The sequence below is a fragment of the Dromiciops gliroides genome, chromosome 4, assembly GCF_019393635.1.
Source record: "Dromiciops gliroides isolate mDroGli1 chromosome 4, mDroGli1.pri, whole genome shotgun sequence".
NCBI lineage: Eukaryota > Metazoa > Chordata > Mammalia > Microbiotheria > Microbiotheriidae > Dromiciops > Dromiciops gliroides.
This window is the reverse complement of record NC_057864.1, coordinates 489,827,275-489,855,055: the sequence shown is the minus strand read 5'-3', so window position 1 is coordinate 489,855,055 and position 27,781 is coordinate 489,827,275. Positions and strand designations below refer to the sequence as shown.

General features: G+C 44.2%; 1 protein-coding gene across 8 annotated transcripts in view; it reads left to right on the top strand.

Annotated features, from left to right (window-relative positions):
• Positions 1–27,781, top strand: part of AGAP1 (ArfGAP with GTPase domain, ankyrin repeat and PH domain 1) — a 666,750-nt gene that overhangs the window by 254,517 nt on the left and 384,452 nt on the right. For all 8 annotated transcript variants that reach the window (XM_044001114.1, XM_044001113.1, XM_044001112.1 and 5 more), the window contains exon 2: positions 17,918–17,976. In XM_044001114.1, the coding sequence (XP_043857049.1) occupies positions 17,918–17,976 (59 nt within the window). The remainder of the gene's footprint in view (positions 1–17,917; positions 17,977–27,781) is intronic.

Here is a 27,781-nt window from a genome sequence, read left to right as displayed (position 1 = left end):
AGAATCCTGGGTCAAAGAGGGCTAGACCTCTCTTGGTCATATGATTTGTTCTCTTGGAAAATGACGTTTTCCTCCCCTGGAGAAATATGTTTATCCAATTTGGAAGTGTCTCCATTTTCAAGGAAGTTATAAGAACCAGACGATAGTAGGGTGGGATTTATTGTGTGGTTACATGTGTTGGCTGGTTGTTAACTTAGGGAAGAGGATGCCTCCAAGCGTCGGATGACTGAGAGTAAAGCCTTCCTCCATCTCCCTTGGTACTTTCTTAGATGAAATTTGTTATTCTTTTTTAAAGCAAACCAGCAGCAGACTATACTTAAATCATAAAGATGGGGCCAATCTGCTGGCCTTGGGGTTTTCCTCCAGCATGTCTGATCTCTTGAAGGCCAGAAGAGAGTCCCCTCTTGTGTGAAATGAAGGCATTGGTCTGGTTGGGCACTGACATCCCTTCCAGAAAATCTACGAATCTGAAGTGAAGCCCTCGTGATAGCTACTATATATGTCTGTTATTGTTAACATTACCAACATGGCTGTGCCTTATTGTGTGATTCTGCTCTGATTCTTTGGCATGTTGTGGAGGGGATCTCAGGCGGTGCTTGGGGGTCTTGGACCTCCAATAGCACAGGAGGGCAGAGATATTTCTTTGTTGACTGTGTCAGACGGTGGGATGGGCACTGGTGCTAGAGTCAGGTGGTTTAGATTCAAATGCCGCTACAGGTGTCACTCTCCTTGTGAGCTTGGGCAAGGGTCACAAAGCTTCCTGAGCTTCAGTTTCCTTATCTATCTAGGTGGTCTCTTAAATCCCTTTCAGCTCTAGATCTCTGGTCCCCTCTTGAGTATCTTGCACATGGTGGACACTTAGTAGGGCTTACCCAACGGGCCTTAATTTCCTCACCTGTAAATTGTCTAGGAGAATTAGGGTACCTTGGTGTCAGAGGCTGGTTTCTTTGTTTCGTTTTCTCCTTTGCACGGTCTCAGACATATCTTGTACATTTTACTTTAGGAAACAGTTTATGCAGTGCAAATGTACCAGATTTTGACCCCAGACCTCTGGGTTCAGATCCTGGCTCTGTTTCACGTGACCTTGTACAAGTCACAACTGCTCTGGGCTGTTTCTTAAAAATAAGATTGGACTTGATGACTTCTCAGGCCCCTCCTTAGTGCTCTAAATTTGTGATCCCAAGTTTTGTGTATATAATTAGGGGCCCTGTCTAGGCTGACTTGCCGGAAGCTTCCTTATTCACTCATCCCTAGTAGTTTCAGGGACTTACTGAAGGTCTTAAATCAAGTTGGTGGCAGATGAGGCTGGCGTGACCACCTGCAATTTCGAAGGCAGGAGCTTAATGTCTGTACTGTAAGGCAGGTGGGCCTCTCTTTGTCCCAAATTGGGCTTTGAGAGCCCTGGCTCAGTCACTGTGCTTCTCATTCTGGGCCCCCATTCCTGCACCATATATCTCAACCCATGGACTGTTAGTTTTTCATTGGGAACTCAAACCTAGAAATGGTTTCTATCTCTGCCTAAAGAACCCTGGACCGTGGGACTGCTTGGAGGAAAGGAATAAGAGGATCATTGATTCCAAGTCTCAAGAGACCTTAGACATTATGTAGGTTAGTCCTTATAATTTTACAGTCAGGGAAATTGAGGCTCAGAGAGAGAATGCTAGGAAGCTCTCAGAGAAATGATGTTCCTGCCCAATGACTGCCAGTGTATGCTTAGGCAACCCTAGCCCTAGAAGTCAGGTGATCAGGGCTTTGGAGGATCACACCTTCCCCTCTTGTTCACAATCGAGAACACTCGTCTGTGCCCATCTGGTCAGCTGCCTCCCAGGCCAGCAATAGTCAGCAAGGAGATTCCTGATATTCTGATCCCCAGCCTGTCCTGGAGATGGTACCCTGCAATAGAGGGAGAGGCATTGGGCTATTGTATAGCAATGGGGTCTGCCTGGGGTCTGTTGGTACCTGGCTGCCTGTGCCTCAGCTCTGTTCTGTTGGTGATCACGTCTGTGGCCCAGACAGAGGCAGCCAATATTAGGAAACCCAGGATTTGAATTTGAAAGGTTTTCTCTAGGCATTCCAATGCCATCCAGCTAAATGAGCATGGGTAGGTTGGTTTGTACCAGAGAGCCTAGACTGAGTCCATTTTGTTAATCTTATTGAAGTAAAATGCATGTGTGTGTGTGTGTGTCTCTCTCTCTCTCTCTCACACACACACACACACACACACACACACACACACACACACACACGGCTAGAAATACAAGGTTGCCAGCTAAGGAAGTCTCTGCTAGTGCTGTGGCTCTATAGTAAGCCATGTAGTAAACACAGGTGAATCACTTACCCTCTCCCCATTGCCCAGACAGTCAGTATAAAATCAGTGAATACTCTCTGGACTTTACCATGAAGAGCTTTAGGCTAAGCGTATCAAGGGACACTACCCTCCCTCACAGAGGACAACATTTGAACAAAGCCTACTGATAAAGCAAGCTTGCCTCATGGTATAAAGAATAGTCTGCACCTCTTCATGAGAAGGGAAGAGCTTCCTCTTCTTTGGCTTAGAGCTACAATTTACCTTTTTATTTAAAAATACAAAAGCTGTTCTTCACCTGTCCTCAAGTGTTGTTAGCAGAATATTCTGGAGCCAGAGAGTGATGTCGTTTTGATGCTAGCACTCTGGAAGAGAGAGGGCTACAATGTTTCTGAGGATCACAAAGTTCAGATAATCATATACTAGGTCAATGCCAATCTAAACCCAATCAGCTGAAAGTGGGGCAAGCATCGGCAGTTGTGAGGCAGGATTCCCTGATTTCTAAGACCTTCCTCTTTGGTTGGATGGGTTTAAGCCTAGTCATCTCTCAGGAGTTCCCAAGAGCCCCGTGATTCCCTGGAGTCCCCAAGGGCTCAGTGGTCACATGAGGAGTTCCCAAGAGCCCACTGGTCCCCTAAAGAGTTCCTAAGAGCCCAGTGAACCCCTGAGGAGTTATCAAAAACCTTGTGGTCCCCTAGGACATTCTCATAAACACTCCAAGTTGGTCATTGGCAGGTCGAAATCTCTGAGCCCAGTGGAAGGACCCACAACTTGGGATTCTCCTAGAACTGACTTAGTTTGTTAGGGATCTCATTATTATAATTTTTAAAAACAAGAATATTGTTTAAAAATCACTAAATCCTTTGCTATTTTAAAATAAGAAATTAAATGGCATGAATCTCTAGAAAACTTCTCCATGTAAATGTATGTCATCTACTTCTAAGCATCGCCATTATATTCAAAATGTGTGGTCATAAATTCAGGGACTTTGAGCCGGAACACATCTGAGACAGCATCTAGTCCACACCCCTCAATTTCCAGATGAGGAAATTGAGAAGTAGGAGATCAAGTGACTTGTCTTAGATCCCACAGGGAGTTTGTTGTAGAACTGGGATTTGACTAGAATCAATCCAAAGCTCCTCCTTTGGTTGCCTTTATATCATTTTTTGAGGGGGGGAGATGAGGCAGTTGGGGTTAAGTGACTTGCCCAGGGTCACACAGCTAGTAATTGTCAAGGGTCTGAGGGCAGATTTGAACTCAGGTCCTCCTGAATCCAGGGTCGGTGCCTTATCCACTGCGCCACCTAGCTGCCCCCTTTGGTTGCCTTTAAATGGATTTCAGCCTTTATCCTAGTCAACCATTTCCTTTGTCACTCCGAGCGCGCGCGCACTAGAGCTCAACTAGCCATCATCAGAGGAGCAGATGTATTTTTCTCTCATTTTTTAGTGTTCTTCACTACTCCCCTCCCCCCACAATGTGTTATTGCTATTTTAAAAGACCAGGTTTTATTTATCAATTTTGTTTTTACATTAAGATCATTCTTAGAACTACACTCCCTTCCTCATTTCTGAAATCGATCCTTCCTTACAATGAAGAAAAAAAAAAGTTAAGCAAAAGCCCTGCTATGTAGTCACTGCTGTGCAGGAACTTGGTGGTCCCCCACTTCTCTGCTGAGATGAGGGTATTGGGTTTCATTATCAGTGATGATTGCTCAGAAAATATAAAACATCTAGGCACAAAAAATCCATACCTGAGCCTCTCAAGGTGATTACCCATTTGGATCCTGGGATGTAGTATTAGGGGGATATTCATTAGTAGAATTCTTATCTATCCCTTGAAAAGTCACTTCAGTTCCTAATACTCAGCATAGTTGTATATTTCTGGGTCCAGAAAGAATTTCTCTTTTCATTTCCTTGTAGAATTCGGTGGTGTTGTGGAAGAAACTATGATCAGAGAATCAAAACCCTCCCTGCCCCCAGTGATGTAACTCCCTGTCTTTTGCCCCAAGCACTCTTCACCTGTGAATCTGAATTTCTTTGGAGGACTGGCAGACCTGACATTTCAAAGCAGGTTCTTCCAAACAATGTATCTTGAGGTTGTTCTCAGTTCTCAGGGTTGCCTAGCAAGATGGATGTGGCTCTATCTAAGCCTTCATAAAATTGACAGGGTTTTGACCATGTGTTGTACATCTGGATAATACTTTAGGATCCCAAATAGGTATCCATCACTCCCCTTGGGGACAGAGCAAGCATGTAAAATAAATGGAGGCAGTGTGGTCCAGTGGAAAGAGCCTTGGCTCTGTAGTCAGAAGACTTGGGTTCAAATTCAGCATCTGAAGCTCACTACCACTGTGGGCAAGCCGTTTAACCTCCCTGGGTCTCGGCTTCTCACATGTGGAATGAGGGCTTTGAACTAGATGACCTTTGACGTCTCTTCCAGCTCTAGAACTGATGCAATAGAATGTTTGCTTTCATAGCATGGCATCGTGTTGGGCTGGGTGGGGAAGATGCCTTATGGATAAATCTGCTCATCTCAGCCCCTGCCTCTTTAGCCTCTTCATCCACCACCATCATTTATCTCATTTCCAACCTGGGCATACCCACTTTTCTCCTGAGGCTCACAGAATGAACACTGTCACTGTCTCCAGGAAGGACATCCTTTGTGAGTGTTCCTGACCCATCTGAAATAAGATCACATTAGGGACGGGATAGGAGTGGGCTGTGGAGACAGGAATGGATGGGTTCCAATGAGTCGTGCAGAATGGTAGGGATGGGTGGGTCGCCATCACCTATTGTTGGGTTATGGGTCATATCAAGAAGTTTGTGGGGCTCAAACTGGGACAATGAGGGAAGCACAGAGTCTAATTTGAATCCAGGGCATGTATGGAGTCAAGTTTTTGTCTCTGTTGTTTTCTGAACTCATGGTTTAATGGAATGGAAAGATGATGCTTTATCTCATTTGCCCTCCAACCCTTCTCATATCCGTTGATCACATTACTCACATTCAATCTCCTTTGCTCTTCGCTGAAGGAGGATGGATAGGGCCATATTCAAGGAGCTTTGTAATTAGCTCAAAGGATAGCTATTAAGGAAACAGGGAGGTTTATGGGACTTCAGCTTTTTGGCCCTTGAGTGTATGAGGAAATGTAAGTTCTTGCGCACAAATGTTTAAAGTTGGACAAAGGGTGAATGATGTGAATGATGCATCTAAGGTCCATTCTGATAATTCCTTTTAATGGGCCTTTTCACTCTTAAAGAATCGTTGTTGAGAAACAGTGGTACATTGGAAGGAGCTCATATTTGGGTCTTAAAAACACAAATATGGATTCCTCTGCCTATTATACCGGACTTTTCTGGCACTCATCATTGGGAAGCTGCCATGTCTTAGTACCACAAATAGAAAAGTGTTTCAATAAAGTCATGTGTGATTTTAACAGTTTTTATTCTGTGTTTAGATGTGAAAATGTATTCCTCCAACAACATCTCATCAAGACAAACTAACTGAGGAAGGAAAATGACTCTGTTAAACATGAGATTACAAGTCGTTTCTGCTTTTAAACAATGATTTCTCCCTTTTCAGAGACAAATTTTATTCAAATTCTTTTCAATTCTACTAGTTAGCCCTTAGGTTTTTGGACATCCTGTCCCTTTTGAGGAAGGGATGAAGATGTTATAAATATTACATGGGAAAGTGGCCTCCATTTTTTATTAAACAAAGAAATAAGCTGTGCTGTTATTGGTTGATTCCAGTTGAATTGTCTTCCCCTCTTGAGGCTATTTAAGCTAAATTTGACAATAGAAAGACCAGTGAGCAAATGGGCATGGTTTGTTCTCTCTCCAACCAGCTCCCTTTATTCCTCCAACTAAATGAATAGGTCTCTGGGTTGGATACTTTGATATCTTTTTTTTTCTTCTTTTTAAAGTTTTTAATTTACTTACCAAAAAAAAAAGAAAGAAAGAAAGAAAATAATTTCATTTTAAGTAAATTGGTTTGACAACAATCAAGAAATTATGTGTAATCACAATTCCCCTGCCCCCATGAAGTATTTTACAATTAGGAAAAATCCATTTATACCAAAACATTCACATAACCAATTCTAAAGCACTAAATTAGAACAAGTTATAATGCAGCTAAATAAAGTGGTTCTGTTATGCCGATCATTTTCTCTTTTGTTTCTATACTTTACATTCATGTTGTAAGCCTAGAAAGAACCAAGCCACTTGACTCTTAACTTGCTGGACCTGTGTGTCTTCACCTTCATCTGAACAAACTGGACCACTGACAGCCATGTCTGGAGTTAAGCTTCTTGGGTCAGCATTCCATGGGCCCCTGCCTCTTTACCCTCTTCAGCTACCACCTCCATCGTTTATCTCATTGCCAACCTGGGCATGCCCCCATTTCTCCTAAGGCTCACAGAATGAACACTATCACCGTCTCCAGGAAGGACATCCTTTGTTCTTGAGAAACCTGGGTGTCAGTGACGGCAGACTGCTCAAATTAAACATGCATCGGCAAGTGAGTGATCCTGACCCATCCAAAATAAGATCACATTAGGGACTGGATGGGAGTGGGCTGGGGAGACAGGAATGGATGGGTTACAATGAGTCACACAGAATGTTAGGGATGGCTGGGTTGCCATCACCCAGCCTTACTTCACATTTCTCTCCACTTACTCCAGATTTCAGCCAATCAGACTACTTGCTGTTCACTATATTGCTCTCCCACCTCCAGGCCCTTTGCCAGGCCATCCCTCTCCCCATGCTGTAAATCCTCTTCACCTTCACTTGTAACAATTACTAGCTTCCTTCAGAGTTCAGCTCAGGTGCTAGCTCCTATAATCGCTCCCGGTTGCTAGATTGGCACACATTTGTGCCCATTTGGTATCTGTGTATGTGTACTGCATGTGTGTTCTTTCTCTCTAGGTGAATATAAGCTCTCTGAAGGCAGGGACTATGTCATTTTCATCTTTGTATCTTCTGTGCTAGCATACAGGGACCAATGCTGAATGAATGAATACATGGTTGCAAGTAATACCCACATTATGAGATCACAGAAGTCCTGGAGAGTATTGTAGCAATTACTCAATTACTTCTTATATTAGGTTTTTGTTTTTCCTAAGGGGGTCCTAAGCTCACAAATAGGTGGCCTCCCAAAGTGTTCCCACTAAAGCCTACTTCCCTGACATGTAGGTTTGCTGCTGGATTTAATTACCCTCAAAGTCCGTAGTAGAATAAATGGCGACATCTCAATGAAAGAACTCCAAGATTCACAATAGATTTTCTTGGACACTTGGAGAAGCACTCTGGCTTGAGGCTGCCAAGCAGTCACTCTTAGGAGGGTTTTGATGCATCCTGTTATCAGTCATTCAGGAGGAAAAACAGAATCGAGATGCTTTGTTGTGTCTGGCTGGCCACTGGTGAGGTGAGTAGGTCCCTCATGTCTGTTACTGCTTTGGTGAGGGGTTTTCTAGCATGGAAAAACAAACTTTCTTCTTATAAGCCCTGCTGAGAAACCAAGAGCCTGTCATGTAGCCCTGGTGCCATCTCTTCAGTCAGGTTTCACCACAATGCCCATGCATTTCATATTCAGGCAACTATAGTGTCTTTGGATTCAGGGGAAATTCGAGTTTCACTCAAGCGATTTCCTGACAGGTGCCTCACGCTCAGGGCCTGGGCTAACATATTGCTGCTCATAGAGTAGACACAATTATTTAATCATATGGAACTCGGGGTAATTATCCCTCAATCAGGCATGCACAGAACGGAAGAATCTTGTAATCAGAGGGAATTTCATTGAAGGTCCAGACTCAGGGAAAAAAAATATGGCTCTCTCAGGAGAGAAATGAAAAGTAATGTTTTCATAGGCTCATGAGATCACACAGGGGTCATCTAGCCCAACATCTTCATTTTATAGATTAGGAAACTGAGACTGAGAGATGGTAAATGATTTATCCAAGGTCAAAGAGTATACATCAGAGTCAACACTTGAACCCAGCACTCTTTCTACTGAGTTCTGCTGCCTCCTTCATGGAACTGAAGAAGTCAAATGGAAAAAGAAGCCATCTAGACCAACTCCCTCATGTTAAAGATAAGGAAACTGAGCTCCAAGGAGTTAATGGGATCATAGGTGTAGCACTAGAAGAGACTAGGAAGCCATGTGGTCCAACCTCCTCACTTTAAAAATGAAGACCCTGAGGCTGAGAGAGGTTGGTTGGCTTTACCCAAGGTCCCACAAAAAGTAAGTTTCAGAGACAGAATTTGGACCCAGGCCCTCCAATTCAGAGTCGGTGTTCTCTCTCCTCTGCCACACTGCCTCCTGCCCTTCTTTCCTATAGCTCTGAGACACAGGTAGCTTTCAGTTGGTTCTATCATCTTTGATACTCTTGGCGCACATTCTCATATTATATGGAAGCTGCCAGTTCTTTCTTTCCATCCATCTACCAACCTCTCACCCAACAGGCTTCCAAGAAACTCTCTTGGTTACCCAGAAATCCGATGGTCTCTGTTGAGTGGCACTTGGTGGAGGGTATGAGGCTGGAGGGATGCCTGTCTCTCAACTACTCATGCCTCATTTTAACCTTTTCAGCATTTGAGCAAAATGGCTGCTTTCTTCTGTGCTAGAAACAAACCCGATTCCTTGTTACCTCTCTGTCCCCAGCAGCGAGCAGGAAAGGGGCCTGGGGATGCTCAGGGGCAGCCTTTTGGGAAGCTTTCTAAAGATCATCAAAGCTGGGATTCTTTCTTGTTCTCCTTGAAAATCCTAGATCCTTCTAGCTTTCTTCCCTAGAGAGCAGTTGGCCTGTTTGTGTCAAAATGAGTGGGGAGCTTGGCTAGAAAGACAGAGGCCTGTATTGAAATGAAACCAAGCCCAGCAGTACTCATTGGATGTAAGGGGTAAGAAAAGGCCATGGTCGAGGGAAAAGACTGCTGGATTTGGCCTTAGCTAGAATTTTAAACCTTTGTCTCCAGTCTGTGTTGGGCAGTCTTGGTCAGGCAGATTAATTCTTTTCTATGGGCCTCAGTTTCTTCATCTACAACATGAAGACATTGAACTAGATTATCCATAACTTTCCTTCCAGCATTAAATCTTGTGTTCCTTCGAGTAAAGCAGAAAATAAAGCCAGCGATTCTAGCAAAATATGCTGTGGACATTAGAAAAAAAGTTAATAAAAACAAGCTATGTAACCAAAGTTCATGGTTTCAGAAACAACCATCTTCAGTGTTTTTGAATGTTCAAATATTCATGTTTGCTAAATTTATAAAAAAGATTTCTTTTGAATAGTGGTGATGTGGTTAGCCAACAGTTTGTCTGAAAAAGGTCTGCGGGTTTTATTGGACTGCAAGTTCAGTATGAGTCAACAGGATGCTAAAAGCAGAGAAGGCAAAGTAGTACTGGGGAGACGCATGGTTTTGGAGTCAGGGGAGACCCTGGCTTCACCTTTCTTTTCCTCCAGTTGCTGCCTTTGGACTTTAGACAAGTCATCTCATGTCTTGTCCTTAACACAAGGGTCTTTGACTGTATGCCATTTCCAGGCTTTCTCATGTCTAGATATATGAGCCTGTGACTCCATGACTGCTACAGACCCTCCTGGTTCCATCAATATTTCTGTAACTTAGAAAACTGAAAGGGGCCTTAGAGGAGGCTTTTCATTTTATAGAGGAAGAACTTGGGCTGTAGAAAATTTCAGTTTTGAACCTAAGACCAGCCCATTTCTGACTCAAGATACTTTTGACTGTACTGCATTTCTGATATGTCAACTTAAAAAAAAATCCACTTCCTAATCTTGGTCTGTATGAAGAGAAACTTTCAAGGATGAGGAGTTGGTGGGTCTCCTTTACTCTGCTCAGGTCCTTTTTGCATTGATGTCTTCTATCCGAGACACCCCAGTGTAGGAAGGACATCAGTGAGCTGAAGAAAGTCTGCTACAGGGTGGTGGGGAAGACTACTACAGGATGGATAAAGCTACTACAGGATGGATAAGGCTATTATAGGATGGGGAAGGCTACTACAGGATGGATGAGGCTACTACAGGATGACGGGGAAGACTACTGAGGGGGTTTAGCTGGAGGAGTAAAGACTCAGGAATGACTTGGTAGCTGTCTTCATTTACCCTGAAGGGCTATAATGTCAAAGAGGGGTTGGGGGGCAGCTAGGTGGCACAGTGGATAGAGCACTGGCCCTGGATTCAGGAGTACCTGAGTTCCAATCTGGCCTCAGACATTTGACACATACTAGCTGTGTGACCCTGGGCAAGTCACTTAACCCCCACTTGTTCTGCTTGACTTTGGAGCTAGAACAAGAAGTAGAGGGTGGGTTTTATAAAAGAGCATGCTTAGGCACCATTAAGAGACAAATCCCCACCAGTTAGAGCTGCCCAGAAATGGAATTGGGTTGGATACCTCGTGTTGTTCAGTGGCTCCCTCCTTACTGGAGGTATGCAGGTAGAGGCTGGATCCCTGCCCCTTTCTTGGGCCTGCTGAAGTGGTAACATGATTCAGTGGAAAGGGTACTAGATTTGGAACCAGAGGGCCTGGATTCATATCCTAGCAAGGTCTTACTTATAAGACCTTGGGTAAATCATGTCCTCTCTCTCACCCTCAATATCTTCATCTTTAAAATGAAGGGCTTGTTCTACAGTACTTCTCAGAGCCCTCCCACACCTAAATCCAGTGAAAGCTGAAATTCCAAGGTTCAATTCAGGCTTAGATTTCCTAACTCACCTTGCTGAGCTGATTGTTTGCGCTCTCCTTGTCAGCACCATGGCCAGATACCAACAGAAAGCATTGAGATGGCCTCTGCCTTCATTGAGGGAGCAAGGAAGCTTCTTGTAGTTTAAGGATGCGAAAAAACACGTGGCATGGACATGTATTTCTGAAGTTAGGTGAGAGAAACTGGGGCTGGCCACTCTGTATGGAGAAGAAAGTTGAGGGAAGGCTCTCTAGAGAGGGTGGAGGAGGAGAAACAACACGTACTCATTTTCAAAATCGTCTCCATTTATTGAATCCTTTTAGAATATCCTGAACACAATCTATTACACTCCAGTGGATATTAAATAAATATTTGTAGATATTGGTCATGCATTAATGTGTCATTTGTCAGTGCAGTTTTAGTTTTATGATACCATCTGTTGCATGTGGAGTATAATTAACAAGAGGAGAGAAGGTGGTTTATCATGGAATCTCACCTGACTTGACAGTCTGTCTAATTATTTCTGTTTGAGTGCAGCAATAACATTTATAACTGACACTACATCTCCAGTTTACTGTGAGTAAATACTTGCAACTCTCCATCTCCTCCCCGCAGCTGTCATGAAACCAGCATATTACAATGTATGCATAGGAGAGGCAGGTAGTAAAGTATGTAGAGAACGGGCATGGACTTTCCAGGACCTCAGTTCAGATCTGATCTTATTAGCTGTATGGTCATGAAGTAATTAATTTACGTCTCTGCCTCAGTTCCCTCACCTATAAAACAAGAATGATAATAATAGCTGTCATCCCTAATTCATGAGATCATGGAGAGACTGTATGTTGCATAATTTCTAGGGACCTTGGTTTCCTCATGTGTAAAATGGGCTTGATAAAAATACTCGTAGCACCTAATTCATGGGGCTATTGTGAGACTCAAAGGAAACGTCGAGATGATGCACTCTGTCGACTTTAAGAACCTACATCCATAATGCTGTTATAGTTATCACGTGTGTCGCCTGTAAATGTGTTCAGAAGATTTTGAGCTATGATGAAAGGGAAGGAAAAATGTCCCTGTAGTTACTTTGAGAGAGACAGCGTTAATAATGGTGGATGTCGTGTTGGGATGAACTTTCTGTTACTTTACTGTGTGACCCTGAACAAGTCACTTACACTCTTAGTGTCTTAGGCAACTCTCTGAGCAGGATAGGTGCCCATCTATATCTATGGAGAGAATTTCCATTCCAGGATGTCTTCCACTCCATTCAGATCATTTTCATTTCTGTATGACTGTTCACCTGGAACAGGATTTATTTTCAAGTAATCTCTGACATATTTTCCCTTCATTTTCAACTTCATCTATACAAAATCCTGTACCTTTTGGTGTCTTGTAACTTTGTAAATACTGACTTCCATCTGTAATGCTGATGCATTGCCACTTCTTGGGAAGGAAGGGATACTTTAATAATTGGTGTTCCATGTTCCATCAGCACCAACTGAAACCCTTCCACCTTTTCTCATTCTGCACAGTTCTTTTCCATGACAGTACAGACATCATCCCATCCAAGAAATATTTGCACAATGCATGGGGGGGGGAGATTGCCCCCACCCTTTTTTTTTTTTCTTTTACACTTCTGAGGATACTGCTGTTGGCACATCAGCATCCATCTGGTAGCCCTGGACCAATCATGGGTCCACCATTTTTTCTAGTCATTCACATCCTGGGTGTCATCTTTTGTGTTACTTTGCCTCGTTAGCCCAACTGAAGCTAGGTGATATAATGGGTGGAACACTGGATTTGGGATTGAGAGCCTGAGTCCTGCCTCGGGCACTTACTATACTAGCTGTGTGACCCTGGATGAATCACTAAAACTATGTCAGCCTCATTTTCCTCATCTCTAAAATCGGGATCATAATGGCACCTACCTCACAGGGTTGTTGTGACCATCAAATGAGATTATATATGGAAAGCTCTTTGCAAAAAGCTTGAAGAACTATCTAAATGTTAACTATTATTATTATTATTTGTATTACTCTTATTGTTTTCTTTCTTCTTAGATATGTCATTATTGATTACATGTTACAATTTATTCCTGCTTACCTGTATCTTTCTGGACCTTTGGCTGACCTGTAATTTTGAGTCTTATGAAATCATGACTCCTGGATTTAGAGCATCCAGGAAACATCATGAGAACATTGAGTTGACTCTTCCAATGCAAGCCATCACCTGGATGGTAGATGTTTGTCATCCAGCTGATTTTTCCTACATCTTTTTAAACCATGAGTACCATTGGGAAGGACCTTTGGCATTCTTAGTCATGATATAAGTGGTATAAACTGTGTTATTTATTTGCGTGTATTCTCTGCTTCAGTCAACTTGAAGCCCAATGTTCCTTGTATTTCCTGGTTCCTTTTCTTCTCTCTTCCCCGCCCCCCCCCCCCATTCCTGAAATGCCCTTCTACTGTTTCTACTTTCTAAACTCCTATCACTGAAAGCCCAGCTCTGTTGCCCCTTTCTGTTTGAAATATCCTGTCTCCCCCCCCCCATTGAGAATGAACTTTTTCTTCCTATGAAGAATCATGATATCATATCCCCACATCTGATTTACTTCTTAGATTCAATTTTTTTCGCTTTAAATTCTCTCTTTTTTGTTGTGAACTAAGCCGACAAACACCAGCACACCTGAACCTTTCCATATTCCAAGGACAGTAAAGGATGATGGGATAGGGTATGAATTCCTAATATGTACAGTTGGCTTTTTAAGTGTATATTGAATTTACAATGGCAGGTCCAACACTGCCCCACTCGTCTGTGTTCCCTTCTGAACTTCCTTCCACTCTTGGCCTGTCCATTTTGGAAATATTTTCTTGTCTCTTTCTTTTTGACTTTTTTCCCCTGCCATCACTGTCACTACTTCCCCATTCCCCTCTCCATTTTCTCTTCCCCCAACCACAAATATCCCTTGTAACAAGTATAGTCAAAGAGTACTCCTAGATTTCATTTCATGTTGTAATGATTTGTTTTAAAATCCATTGCATTTCTTCTTTTAGAATGTGCTCTCCTTAAGGGAGTGGGCTGGATCTGACTTCTTATCCTACCCCTACTGCTTGCCTCTACCTTTCCTGGATGGACCTGAATGTTTTTGATTAGGACCCTCCCTGCAGTGGTGCAGGTGCAATGCTTCCATCCCTTCTTGTATCCTCTGGAGTTCTTACCCGAGTCCTGTCCTATATTCTCCACAAGGGCCATCCCACCTCATGGGCTAGGGGCCTTCCTCTAGTTCCCCAGGCCTTAGTTGGGTCTCCATGCTGCTCAGAAGCCATATGTTGTTTATCCCTGTGCACCTCCCCGTCCCCATGTCCATGCATCTGATGATTACCTCTGTGCTGCTTTTCCTGCCTGTGTCTTGGTTGGTCTTTGTTACCTCTTGCCTTTCCCCACCGCACAGATCTCATTTGCCAACTGGAATTCTGAGACACGCATTGGGACTGGAAGAAGATCAGTGTTTGCAAAGCATGGGCCTTGAACGTTGAGGGCTGTTAATTCCTGCTTATTGAAGCAATTTCTTTTTTTTGCTGCCCTCAGGTCTCTTCTGCATCGCTTTCCAAATCTAATTTGTGCCGCTTTCACTTCTGATCATCCATCCCTTTAGACTCTTTGCTCCAGATCAGCTGGTAGATGTTTCCTCAAATAAGGACAGCCCTTGTCTCCATTTGCCATGAGCACATCTCCCATGAGAGTTTTTTCTCTTTTGTCTGAACAGTGGTAAATGATTTTGCTTTATAATAAATCCAGTACGGTAGGACATGAATGCAGAGTACTCCTTAAATGTCTTTTCAGTCAATGTTAGGAGTGATCTTTAATCACTTACAATGGAGAAAAGATGATCCTAAGAACTTAGGGCTTTTTTATCCAATGAATGTCAGGTTTTCACTGGTCTTTGATTTGTGGCTTAAGGGGAAAGGTTGAGAGAAGAAGCTAGTGTAATTGATCCAAGTATGGGTAGAGAGTTCAGATGCCACCACTGAAATTTAATAGCTGGGTGATCTTGGCCAATTTGTTAACTTCTCTGAACTCAAGACAACTTTCTGGGAAAATAGCTTATGGATGGAGCACCAGCCTTGGAGTCAGGAGGACCTGAATTCAAATGTGGCCTCAGACACTAACAAGCTGTGTGACCCTGGGAAAGTCACTTAACTCCAATTGCCTCCCAAAAAATGTTAAAGAAAATAGCCTATTGTTGTGCCTGGGGAGAAGGAGTTCCCAGGGTGCCTAGAATAACAGGGGCAAGATTTTATTTATTTATTTATTTATTTATTTTTTTGGCAGGGCAATGGGGGTTAAGTGACTTGCCCAGGGTCACACAGCTAGTAAGTGTCAAGTGTCTGAGGCCAGATTTGAACTCAGGTACTCCTGAATCCAGGGCTTGGTGCTTTATCCATTGCTCCACCTAGTCGCCCCAGGGGCCAGATTTTTATGAAACTGGTTCAGTAGCATTTTATACACCATTTCTTCAGCATGCCTTTGCATCTCTATTTTTCTTTTCCATGACAAATATCCACTTGGAGACTCTGCTGGAAGTGTCCCAGAACCTGCAGCCACAAGCTGGTCCTGACAGCAGAGCAGACTCCAGCTCAGATTGAATTACAGGTCCTGCTTCACCCCCACACCTTTCTGGGCCTTTGTTGGTGGGCCTGACTTTCAGGCTGGCCTATTGGGAGGAGACGTTCCCATAAAGGCAATTGGAGCTACTTCTGAAGGCAGAGAACTTTCTTTACCCTCATAGTTGGAATATTTGTATTGTTCTCATTTTTAAAATGCCTTATTTTAGGAAAGTTCTGATGCAGGATTAAAGCCTGGGTCTTTGATAGGTTATTTAGGTTTCTTTTTTATTTTCCAACAATCTGCAGCGTTTGGCCCAGTTTCCATAGAAGTCACACCACATTCTTTGTAAGGGTCAGACCACCCTGGCCATAGGATTTTGAAGTTTAGGTGTCTCTGCCTTGTTTATTATCCTCTTTCATGCATCCCATGAGTTACCCCAAAGACTGGAGGCTACTTGGAGGTGGGGCGGTTTCCTCTTTTCTTCTGCACCCATCTCCAGGGTCTCCCAAGGTGCCTGCTAGGTAGTAGGCTTCAGGCAGTGTAGAGAGGCTCCTGTGGGTGAGTCCAGGGCATGATGTGCCTGGTCTTAGAGTCAGGTGGACACCATGCTGGACCACAGTCATTTTCTTCTGGAGGTCACGAGCTGGGGCGGCCGAGATGAAAGCTAAACCACCCTCAATTGTAGGACCTCTAGAACCCGGACTGATGTGGGGAGAACCTGGAGTGCTGGGGGTAGAGTCTTATATGGGAAGATGGGGGACCCAGCGAGATACCTTCCAGTGATGGGGCTTAATGGATGACTTGCAGCAGAACTTCAGAGTCCTTCATTCCCCACGTTCCCAGTGAGGGCTTTTGCCTTAGAGTTAGCAGGTGAGACAGTAAATAGAGTGTTAGACCTGGAGTCAGGAACACCTGGGTTCCAATCCAGCATCAGATATTTACCAGCTGTGCGACCCTGGGCAAGACACAACCTTTATTTGTCTCAGTTTTCTCGTCTGCAAAATGATGACAATAGCACCAGGGTTGTTGTGAAGACAAAATGAGACGATGTTTGTGTAGCCCTTTGCAAACAAGCGGCTACACAAATGCTTGATATTGTCAGTAAACGCGACATGTAATGTTATTTGCAAGAATAATAGGAGCTCCCAATCCTGGCTGGCAGTGGACCCATTGAGCGTGTCACCATCAGCATCCAGGAAGCTGCTGAACCTTTGCACAATATTTCCCTGAGCTAACTCTGAAAATAATGATCCCTGGTATATCCAACCAAGGCTTTTGCATTGAAACATCAAAATCAAATGATTTAGATCTTAATATTTTTAAAAGGCAATTTTTTTTGGTTATGAGATAGAAATTGGGTGATGACATTATATACCACTATAGATCCTGAGTCAGAACATGTGATGGCATGTGTTTATGTGTACCCTGGGCTTTAATACCCCCATAGTGCTTGGTTTTGTCTGAGTGGGTCCTCTCTTTGTCAGTGCATATCTTGATGCCTCTGGCAGCTAGGTGGCACAGTGGATAGAGTATTAGGCTTGGAGTCAGAAGGACCTGAGTTCAAATCTGGTCTCAGACACTAGATATGTGACCCTGGGCAAGTCACTTCACTCAGCTTACCTCAGTTTGCTCATCTGTCAAATGAGCTGGAAAAGAAAATGGCCAACCTCTCCAGTATCTTTGCCAAGAAAACCCCAAACGGGGTCATAAAGAATCAGCCACAACTGACAGAACTCAGCAACAACAATCTCAGTGCTTCAACAACTCTTCTCCCCCACCCCATTCTTTGGGGAGCTACTTTTCATGGGCTGTTGTGGTTGAAGTATTCAACAGCCTAAGGCCAAGCTAGTAGTTTCTAATCATCACTGACATTTATTTAGTGCTTTAAAGGTTCTACAGGAGTCTGGTCCCCACCATGCTGGCTTATCATGAGGCTCAGATCATGAGGCATCCATAAAGGTCTATATCCTTTTATAGAGCACCTTAAGGTTTGCCCAGTCAGGCCTCTAACCTTTTATCTCATTGGGTCCTCACAATGACCCTGTGAAGTCGGTGCTATTATTGTCCTCCCCTAGCTTGGTACCAATGGGGAGAATGCATCCTACACTTCCCAGCCAAGAACAAAACAGCCTGGGCACGTGCATTCTGACTGATGGCAGCGCTTGTGTTCTGCTTTTTGGGTTTTGTTTCCTCTCTCTACTTCAGCAAACTTTTGTCTAGAGGGAGGGACAGATAGTCAGTGTCTGGAGATAATCAGGGAGTCTTGAGAGAATCCCAGCCTTCTGACATCTCTCTTCCCCTCCCTTGACTCTTTTACAGATGCGTTTGTGAATAGCCAAGAATGGACATTAAGTCGATCCGTGCCAGAGCTGAAAGTGGTGAGTCATTCATTGTGATGTTTCTTTTGCTGTCTGTGTGTTTGGCCCATTTTCCACTTTCCTAAACCAGGGGGATGAGCAGAGCCTTCATGAGGCAATCCGGAAGGTCTACACAGACGAGGGAGCTAGCCCAGAGCTGACACATTCTTCCCAGAGGGGCCTGGTCAAGGGGGCCTGCAGGCTGCTCGCTGGTGGGGACCCTCGCTCTGTGATGTGTTTTGGGATCTGGCTGTGGGCCTCTTTGTCCTGTTTCCAGGATCTCTAACCTCCTTACTGCCTCTTGGATGGTGAAGAGTCTCCCTCTGACCCTAGTGGAGAACTTTTTGCCCTCTTACAAGTCCCAGGCACGATGCCAGGAGGGCCCCTGTGGTGTGCTGTATTGAGCATTGGCTCCGGAGTCAGAAATTCCAGGTTTGAATCCCGAGTTTGTCACAAGACGCCCAACATCCCTGGGCCTCAATTTCCTTCTCGAGATGACCCCAGGTCCCCATCAAATCTAGTCCTGGGGCCTGTGATCTATAACGTGAGGCAGTTGGACGTCACTAGGTGACCACTAAGGGCCTTTTCAGCTATATGATCCCAAGTAGCCGAACCTCCCTGACTCCCAATGTCTTTATCAGGATGACCTCTCACATCCCTTCCAGCCCCAAATCTGTGGTCACAAGTCTCTTGACCACTCTGGGCCTCAGTTTTCTCCTCCTGACGATCCCATCCAGCTTTAGACCCATTTCTGAGATTGAACCTCAGTGAGGTTCCTTCCCAGCACAGTTTAGGGGTCCTCCTCCAGGACTGATTTCCTGACTTTCCCTCTTGGTTACTGTTGCTGCATTTGTTGTTGCATTGTTACTACCCTCTCCCTCCTGGACTATGGACTTGATGCTGACTTTGTGTTTGGTCCGAATTCCCCCTTGGGTAGAATGTAAGCCCCTTGAGGGCAGGAGCAATTTGCTTATGGGGTTTTAGCCAGTAGGAATTTCAAAGGCCTTTGTTGAATCTTGAACTAAGCCTGGTAAATGCAGTTGTAGAAGTGGGAGGAGCCCCCTCCACCCACCCAGGCTGACTCCCTTGTTTGTCCAAGGAGGTTTATTATTATATTTTCATGCTTGTGCTTGGGGGAGCGAGGAGGGGGAAATGAGGCCCTTTCATTTACATATATTACTAAAATGGCTGGCCACCAATCAATCAATAAACATTTGTCAAACACCTGCTCTTTGTTAAGCATTGTGATACAAAGACATAAGTGAAACTGGCCATGCCGGACTCTTCCCTTTTTCTTTTTGAAAATCAATCGTTACTGGTGTTTTTACGCCTTCTTTTTTATGTCTTCCTGCTCTTGACCCAGAGGACCGATCCTTGTAAGGATACAGAGATCAGCATTCTATTTCTTAAGACACGTTGTAAATAGACTTTATGATGACTCACAAATGAAAGTGATCTATGGGTGGGATCAAGAACCTGGTGAATAAATGACCATTTCTCAGAAAAGGCCCATTCAGAGATTCCTCTGCTCGCCTTGAAGCCTTTTTCAATAGGAGAATCAGAACAAAAGTTCTCCCTGGATCTGGGCTTCCCCACACAAGTCACTTGGGGTTCCTTGGCAAGGACTGGGGAGAGAGAATTTGCTTGAAGAATCTAAGGTTGACCTTGGCTGGGGGGCGGGGGGGGGGGGGACAGCATTCAGAGAGCGCACATGGAAATGAGCAGAGGGCTCAAGACATGAGATACAAATATCACTTGGTAGTTTGGGGGAACCCAGGTGAGGGCCTCAGTTGGTGCCTTTGGCTGAGGAATTGGAAGACTTTAGTTTGAGTCTCCCTTCTCCCCCTTACATACCTGTAGCCTTGGGGTGAGTTACTTCTGCCTTTGGGCCATTGTTTTCCTCATCTGGGAAATGAAAAGTTTGGCCTCTGAGAATCTCTATCTCTCCTTACTTCCCTGGGACCCAGTTTCTTCATTTCCTTGTAAGATGAAGGAGTAGGATAAGATGGCTTCTAGCTCCTTTATCTCTCCCTTCTCTGGGACTCTGTTCCCTCATATGGAAAGTGAAGGCTTTAGGTTCCCTGCCCTCTGAGCTCTGTCCTGCTGTCAGGGTTGCCATCTTGCCAGTAGATGATGTGAGTTAACTTGTCCATGGTTAGTTATTAGGTTGGAGGCCCTCAGCTGTGGCCTCTCAGTGCCATGTGCTTCCACCATTACCTTCTGACCCTGGATAGAGGCAAAACATTCACGATCATCACACACAAGTAATCAAAACTCTGCTCTCTCTGCAATTTTGGGGGATGGGGTGGGTTTATCTCCCCATCAGCTCCTGGCCCAGCAGTCTTATTTTATAAAGAAAAGAATCGTGGAAATTCTTTGATTCAATAAACATTGAAGCTACCTTGGGCAGAGCCCTTTCCAGGGAGGAGGAGGAGGTACGAAGGTGAAGGAGACACTTCCCTCCCTCTGGGTAAGCATATCTTCTTTCCTCTCTACAACCCTGTGAGAAGCCCCACCCACCCTGGCCCATTTCTTACATTGAAATGAGAGGCCCTTTGGATAGGCCAGGGCTTTGACTGGGGAGCAGGGTCTATAAGAATATGCCCAACATTCAGTAGTGCAGGTAAAGGGAATGGCTCTGAGCCGGCTCCTCTTCTCTTCCCAGGGGCCCCTCCTAAATAAATCTGGGCTTGACAAAGCCTCAGAGCCGCCTGGATTCTTTCTCAGGTTTTCTGCTTGGCTGCCCCATCAGGCTGTCTCCATTTCTTCCTCTGTATAATTATGCCTTCAGGGTCTCCCTGTCTGGGAGGGGAGAGGCAGCCCCTGAGCTGAGTGACATGGCCAAGAGGGGTCCCCTGACAATCCCCTCTCTAATGAGGGGGCCTGGGTCCATCTGGGCCTGTTCTTCCTCGTTGAATAAATCTATGCAAGAAAACCACAAGGGAGCTGGCTATCCAGGAGGCTGAGACTTCAAAAAAAGACTGTGAAAAAGGTTGACTTCATTTAGCTAAAGAAATGGCCATTTTTTTTTTCAGAAAGGAAATGAGGTTTTTATAAATTTCTATTGATCTTATGATTTTATATCACTAATTTCCAAATACATCTCTCCTGTCCTCAGAGAACTGTCTCTTGTAGCAAAGAATAAAAATTAAAAGTCGGGGGGAGCAATTCTGCAAACCCAACCACCAGAGTGATCAAGGTTGACAGTTCTGTAGCTATGGGCCCCCACCTCTACAAAGGAGGGAGGGAAATACAGATCACTTTAATAAATATATCTATATACATTGAGATATATAATCAAATATATTAATATTAAAACACCACACATATCTGCTGGTTTAATTATTCCGTATTATAGAAAACAATGGGAGTCATAGTAGCCCATTTGAAATGGTGGTGGGAGCTCTAATGCAGGAAAGGCCAGGGTGCACTAGAGGACTGTGACATACAATGAATGGTTCACCCTTTGCTTTCTGTTTATGGGATAGTACATGAAACCTGCGGGATGTTGTCATTGTTGTTGAGTCATTTCAGTTGAGTCCGACTCTGTGACCCTGTGGAGCTTTCTTGGCAAAGATCCTGGAGTGGTTTTGCCATTGCCTTCTCCTGCTCATTTTACAGATGAGAAAACTGAGGCAAACAGGGTGAAGTGACTTTCCCAGGGTTACACAGCTACTGAGGCCAGATTTGAACTCCTAACTCCAGCTCTAACCACTGTGCCACCTGGCTGAGGGAAGCTGGGTGGACACCATCGTAGCTGTGGCAGCTTAGTCTATCCAGTTCAGGTGTCACTGTCGACTCTGCTTTTGCAGCAGTGACATGGGCCTGTTTAGGAGGGAGGAGAGAGAAGACAGAGCTGAAAGAGTCCCTGACTCCTGGTGCCATTTTCCTTCCATCCCCTTAGGAACAATGGTGAACTGGAAAGAGCTGTGGATTTCTGGGGCAGTAAAGCTAAGTGCATCATTAGGGAATTGAATTGTGCCAAACGATGCCCAGACTCTTGCCTCTGAGCTCTTGCTACCACAGCTGTCTACTTGCCCTCTGCTCTATCCACCCTGCAGACCTCCCAGACTGCCCTGAGGCTGTAATCCACTTGGAACTCCTGCCTTGGCTGGGGCCTGAGCTGTCCAGACCCTTGCCTTCACTGGCCTGCTCTGTCTGGCTAGTCACCCCAGCCACAGCACATTGTATGGGGCCTTCTTGTGAACCCTCATCCCCAGCCCAGCTTAACTCCCTCCCCTTCTCCCTCTTTCTTTGGGAAAGCAGCCAGATCAGTGCCACCAATCAGTGCTGGGAAGGGCCCCACTAAGCAGCCCTTGGATGACTTCCCCAGGCCCAGACACCCTCCATGGTTTTCACTCCTCCTCTTGTTAGAATGAAAGCTCTCCGAGGGCAAGAACTGTCTCCCTTTTGTATTTGTTTCCATTTGCCATCCATTCATTCTTGCCATTTTTAGAGAAAAGCTCCCGAACTCTGAGCAGGATCTTTTAGAGATCAATTACTGCTAATGAACACCAACAGCAGAAAAAAAAAATCAGGAATCTCATCCAACTTCATTTATTTTGTTCCCATCTTTTACCTTCTCACTCTCTGCTTCTCTCAGTCTTCCCTCCCCATCTGGGTCCAACCAAAGTCTTCCTCCTCACTTCCCCTCTCCATGCATCTTTCCCCTCCTGAACCCCTAAAGCTCGAGGCTTCCTTACTTCATTTGGCCCTGAACCCGATGAAGCCTGGACTTGTTGCTTCCCTGTTTGTTTTATGTCCTTGTCTTGGTCTCCCAAACTTGTATTTGATCTTTGAAATGCTCGGTCGATGCCAAATGCCTAGGAGTAAGGGCTTATCTTTTATGGCGCTAAATCTCCTCTGAACTTTTGGGAATCTGTCATTGGGGAGAGTCAGGGTTTCCAGATTGCTTTAGGCTTAACGGTTTGAAGACTAAAATTTAGGGATGGGGTAAGGATTAAGTTTTTTTAACAGAAACTTTTACTGACACGTCTGATGTACTTCATAAGTTTAGAGCTGAAAGGGATGTTGGAGGACATCTAATGCAACATCCTTTGTTTTCTTCTGTTATAATTTATGGTTTAATTGAAATTTAAAATTTTTGAACTCATCTTCCCAAGTTCATTTGACTTCAGACATTGACTAGCTGTGTGACCTTGGACAAATCACTTCACTCTGTTTGCCTCAGTTTCCTCATCTATAAAATGAGCGGGAGAAGGAAATGGTAAACCACTCTATTATTTCTGCCAAGAAAACCCCAAATAAGGGTCAGAAAACCACAGGTTTTTAAAAACATTTTGAAGTTAAGGGGGCAGCTAGGTGGCACAGTAGATAAAACACCAGCCCTGGATTCAGGAGGACCTGAATTCAAATCTGGCCTCAGACACTTGACACTTACTAGCTGTGTGACCCTGGACAAGTCACTTAACCCTTATTGTCCCACAAAAACAACCAAAACCAAAAAAACAAACAAAAATAAATAAATGCTAAAATTCTGAAGTTAGTTAAAAAAAAAGAGCATCTCCCAGCTACAAAGGAGAACACATAGAGTTGCCTATCAAACCGTGAGTCTCTATTCTTTACCACTTGTTTGATGCTCTAAGTACACAATAAATAAATAAATTTATAAATTGTCCTCCTGATTCTGCTCATTTCGGTCTGCATCTGTTCATACAAGTCTTTCGAGGCTTCTCTGAAACTGTCTCTGGACAGTTCTTAAGGAGCAGTAAAATTCCTTTATATTTACATGCCACACTTCATTCAACCATTCTCCAATTGATGGACACTCTTTTAATTTCCAATTCTTTTCTTTTTCCTTTTAATCTCCCCTTCAGTATCTGGCCTCTGAAGTTGAAGTTTGTTTTGCTTTCAACTCTCCCTTCCCACTATTATCCTTCTTCACATCACATCTACCTTTCCCTCTCCATATTCCTCTTGACTTTGGTATATTCCAGTAACCAGAGTGTGTGTGTGTGTGTGTGTGTGTGTGTGTGTGTCTTGTCTGTGTGCATACAATTCAACCTTCCTTTGTTTCACATAATAGTGACAGTCAGATCATGCCTGTTTTCCTGCCTCTTGCTCTATGTATTTATCTTTCTTCTTAAGCACTTCAGTTTTGAGAAATAGCAAGTTCTTCCCTCTTCCTCACAAGTATCTTGCTGTTAGCATCCCCTTTCTCTCCCTTCTTCAAACCCTCAGAAGAAAACCAATCCACTCCCAGGTCCTCTTGTTTTTCCTTATTTAGCTCTCTCAATATCTTTTGATAACATCAAGCTTCTTCCCAGATTAGAATGTTGGCTCTTCATCATAGTATAGCCCCTTCTAATTGCTAAAATGAATTTTTACCTTTCTAGGTATTTTGTGCATCTTGTGTTTGCATTTCAAAGTTTGTGCTCAGCTCTGGATTGCTTGAAAGTCCTTGATTCCACTGAAGATCCACCCCCCCCCCCCATCCCTTAAGATTATACTCAGCTTTGCAGGTTAAGTTATTCTTGGTTGTAAGCTTATATAGTTTGCCTTTAAAATGTGCATTCCAAGATCTCCTCTAGTTTATAGTGGAAGCTATCAGTTCTCACTTTTTTTTTCTTTCTTTTTTTTTTTTTCAGGGCAATGGGGGTTAAGTGACTTGCCCAGGGTCACACAGCTAGTAAGTGTCTGAGGCTGGGTTTGAACTCAGGTCCTCCTGAATCCAAGGCTGGTGCCTTATCCACTGTGCCACCTAGCTGCCCTATCAGTTCTCACATGATCCTCCTGACTGTGGTTGCTCAGACTTTGAACTCTTCTTTCTGAACTACTTGCTGCGCACACACACACACAATGCACACATGTATTTGATGTGGGGCCTCTGGATTTTTGCTATGACATTCCTGAAACTTTTCAAACTTTTGGAGTTTCTCTTAAGAAGTGATCAGTGGATTCTTTCTATCTTTTTGTTACCCTTTGAGTCTATTAGATTTTGACAGTTTTAATTTATTACATTACTTGAAATACAATGTCTGGGCTTTTGTGTTGTTGTTATGATTTTAAGAAAGTCCATTGATTCTTTTTTTATTTTGTTTTGTTTTTGGCAGGGCAATGAGGGTTAAGTGACTTGCCCAGGGTCACACAGCTAGTAAGTGTCAAGTGTCTGAGGCTGGATTTGAACTCAGGTCCTCCTGAATCCAGGGCCGGTGTTTTATCCACTGCGCCACCTAGCTGGCCCCAGTCCATTGATTATTTTGGGGGGGGGGTGAGGCAATTGGGGTTAAGTGACTTGCCTAGGGTCACACAGCTAGTAAGTGTTAAGTGTCTGAGGCTGGATTTGAACTCAGGTCCTCCTGAATCCAGGGCCGGTGCTTTATCCACTGCGCCACCTAGCTGTCACCGGTCCATTGATTCTTAAATTATCTTGATCTGTCTTCTAGGTAATTTGCTTTTAATGTCATACATCTTACATGTTCTTCTATTTTTTTCAGTCTTTTAATTTTGTCCTAATATTTTCTGTTGTCTCCTGGAGTCATAGATTTCTGTTTAGTCTGTTCAAACTTCCATGAAGTTAATTACCTGGGTAAGGGTTACCGCTTTGTTTTCGAAGACATTTGTTTCCCTTCCAGTTTTTCAGTATTTTTATTTCTTTTCTGTCTTGTGATTAATTCCTTTTTGGTATTCATATAGTAATTAATAAAGTGCTTAGCACAATGCCTGGCTTATAGTGCTATATAAATATTATTATTAATATTAATATTTTGTCATTATTATTATTAGTCCTTTTTTTTTCCTCTTTTACCTTTCAGTTATTGTGGAGACTTACTTTCTTCTATAGGTTGGGTTTTGAGATGTCTAGCAATTAAAAAAAAATTATAATTGGTGTCTTCTTCATACCTTCACCCTTTGTTCCTGCATTGGACCTTTGTGCCAGAGCCAGAATTTGCTCTGTGTTGCAGTTTTATGTTGGGGAGGCCCTGGTTGGTCTTGCCTTGTAATACCTTACTTTCTGCACTGGCTTCCACCTAATGGTGTGTGTCCATGTCAATGATGCTGGTAGCTCCCCCTGCATCTTTGGCGTTTGGGGCACTGGATCATCAGGGCCCTCCATGGCTTCTCAGGATCTTGTTACTTCTTGGAACTAGGTGTCCTAAGCTGAGTACTATCATGCCCAGACTGGCCACTGTCGCTCCAAGGGATTTCCAACCCTCTGAAGCCTTTTTGGGGAATCCCTCCACTCTTCTTCCCTTTGGCTCAACCCCTTTGAAAGATACAGATGCCTCTTGGAGGTTCCTGTCTTGTTTTCCTGCTCTGGCATTAGGGTGTGTGTGTGTGTGTGTGTGTGCGTGCGTGCGTGTGTGTGTGTGTGTGTGTGTGCATGTGCGTGCACGTGCATGTGTTCTTTCCTGTTGTCCCCGGACTTCTGCCGGACTTGTGCAGTTCTGGTGCGGTTAAATAAATTCCCTTGTTTCTCATCAGAATTCTTAGTCATTATTTGGTCTGGTGCTATTTTTAGTGTTTTTTTCCTGTGGGAGCTGGGCTGCTGCTCCTTGGTCTGAAGTCCCAGTCCCCTCACTTTGCAGATGAGGAAACTGAGGCTCCAGGAGCTTGAAGGACTTGCTGAAAGGGCCACAGGTGGGAAGTGTCAGACTCAGACCCAGATTCTCCAACTCCAGAGCCATCTTCCTTCCCCTGACCTATGAGGCTTCCCCTTTTCTCCTTCTTCCTTTCCCTGCCATCCTGAACATACAGTACAGAATAGAATCTCCACTTTTCTTTTCTTTGTGTGTGTGTGTGTGTGTGTGTGTGTGTAGCAATGAGGGTTAAGTGACTTGCCCAAGGTCACAAAGCTAGTAAGTGTCAAGTGTCTGAGGCTGGATTTGAACTCAGGTCCTCCTGAATCCAAGGCTGGTGCTTTATCCACTACGCCACCTAGCTGCCCTCTCCACTTTCCTTAATGACTCATGATCATCATTCTGATGTGAGTTATTGTGGGCATTCTGGTCCATGTCTGGCTTGTGCCAGTTGGCCTCTGAGGACTCCGCCCACTCTGCCATCAGGTGGTTGTCTGAGGTGCTGAAGCTGCTGCCGGCAGGAGGCCAAGCTGCTGGCCTCAGCAGTGACTTGCAAAGGAGAGTTCTTAGACAAAATTTAGAGGCCAGTTTTCTGCTTTAGTTATCCACATCTTTACTCTTACGGTGGAGTGACCACTACCTGCCAGGCCAGACAATATGTCTGCTTTGCTTTAGCATTGATGAATGAATCAGTAACTCAGCAAACATTTATTAAGCACCTACTATGTGCCTGGTACAAAGCCCCGTGGAAGTTTTATCAGCAGGCAGACAGAGGCCAGGGCTGCGGCCGGTGGCCTTGGCTGAACCTCTGGGGCTATGGAGATGCCTTGAGGTTCCAGTTTTGTTGGAACCTTCTAACCTTAGCAACCCCTCCCCCTGCCCCCCTTTAAAAACTACTTGCCTTAAAAACTATTTGCTTTTTACTAGAAATTCCTGACAATCTAAGTTGGAGGATGACTTTGATGAAGCCCTATGGTCTCCCTTTTGCTGTTTGCAGAGGGAGTCCTGGACAGGCCATGATGTGCTATTAAACTGGGGCCTTTCTAAGTATTATCTCATTTCCCCTCTCAGGCCTCAGTTTCCAGATCTGTACAGTGAAGTTGCATCTATGAGCCCAGGCTCCTAAGTCAGTACCCCTCTCTCAGCCTCAGTTTCTCCCTTTAGAATGAGTTAGACTGGCCTCCGTGGTCTCTCCAGCTCTGGCATGCCTCCCAAGTCGCTGTACTTCCTGGTTATTTGCCCTGGACCCTCTCCTCTTCATTTGGGTGGGTCTTCCCCTTTTTCAC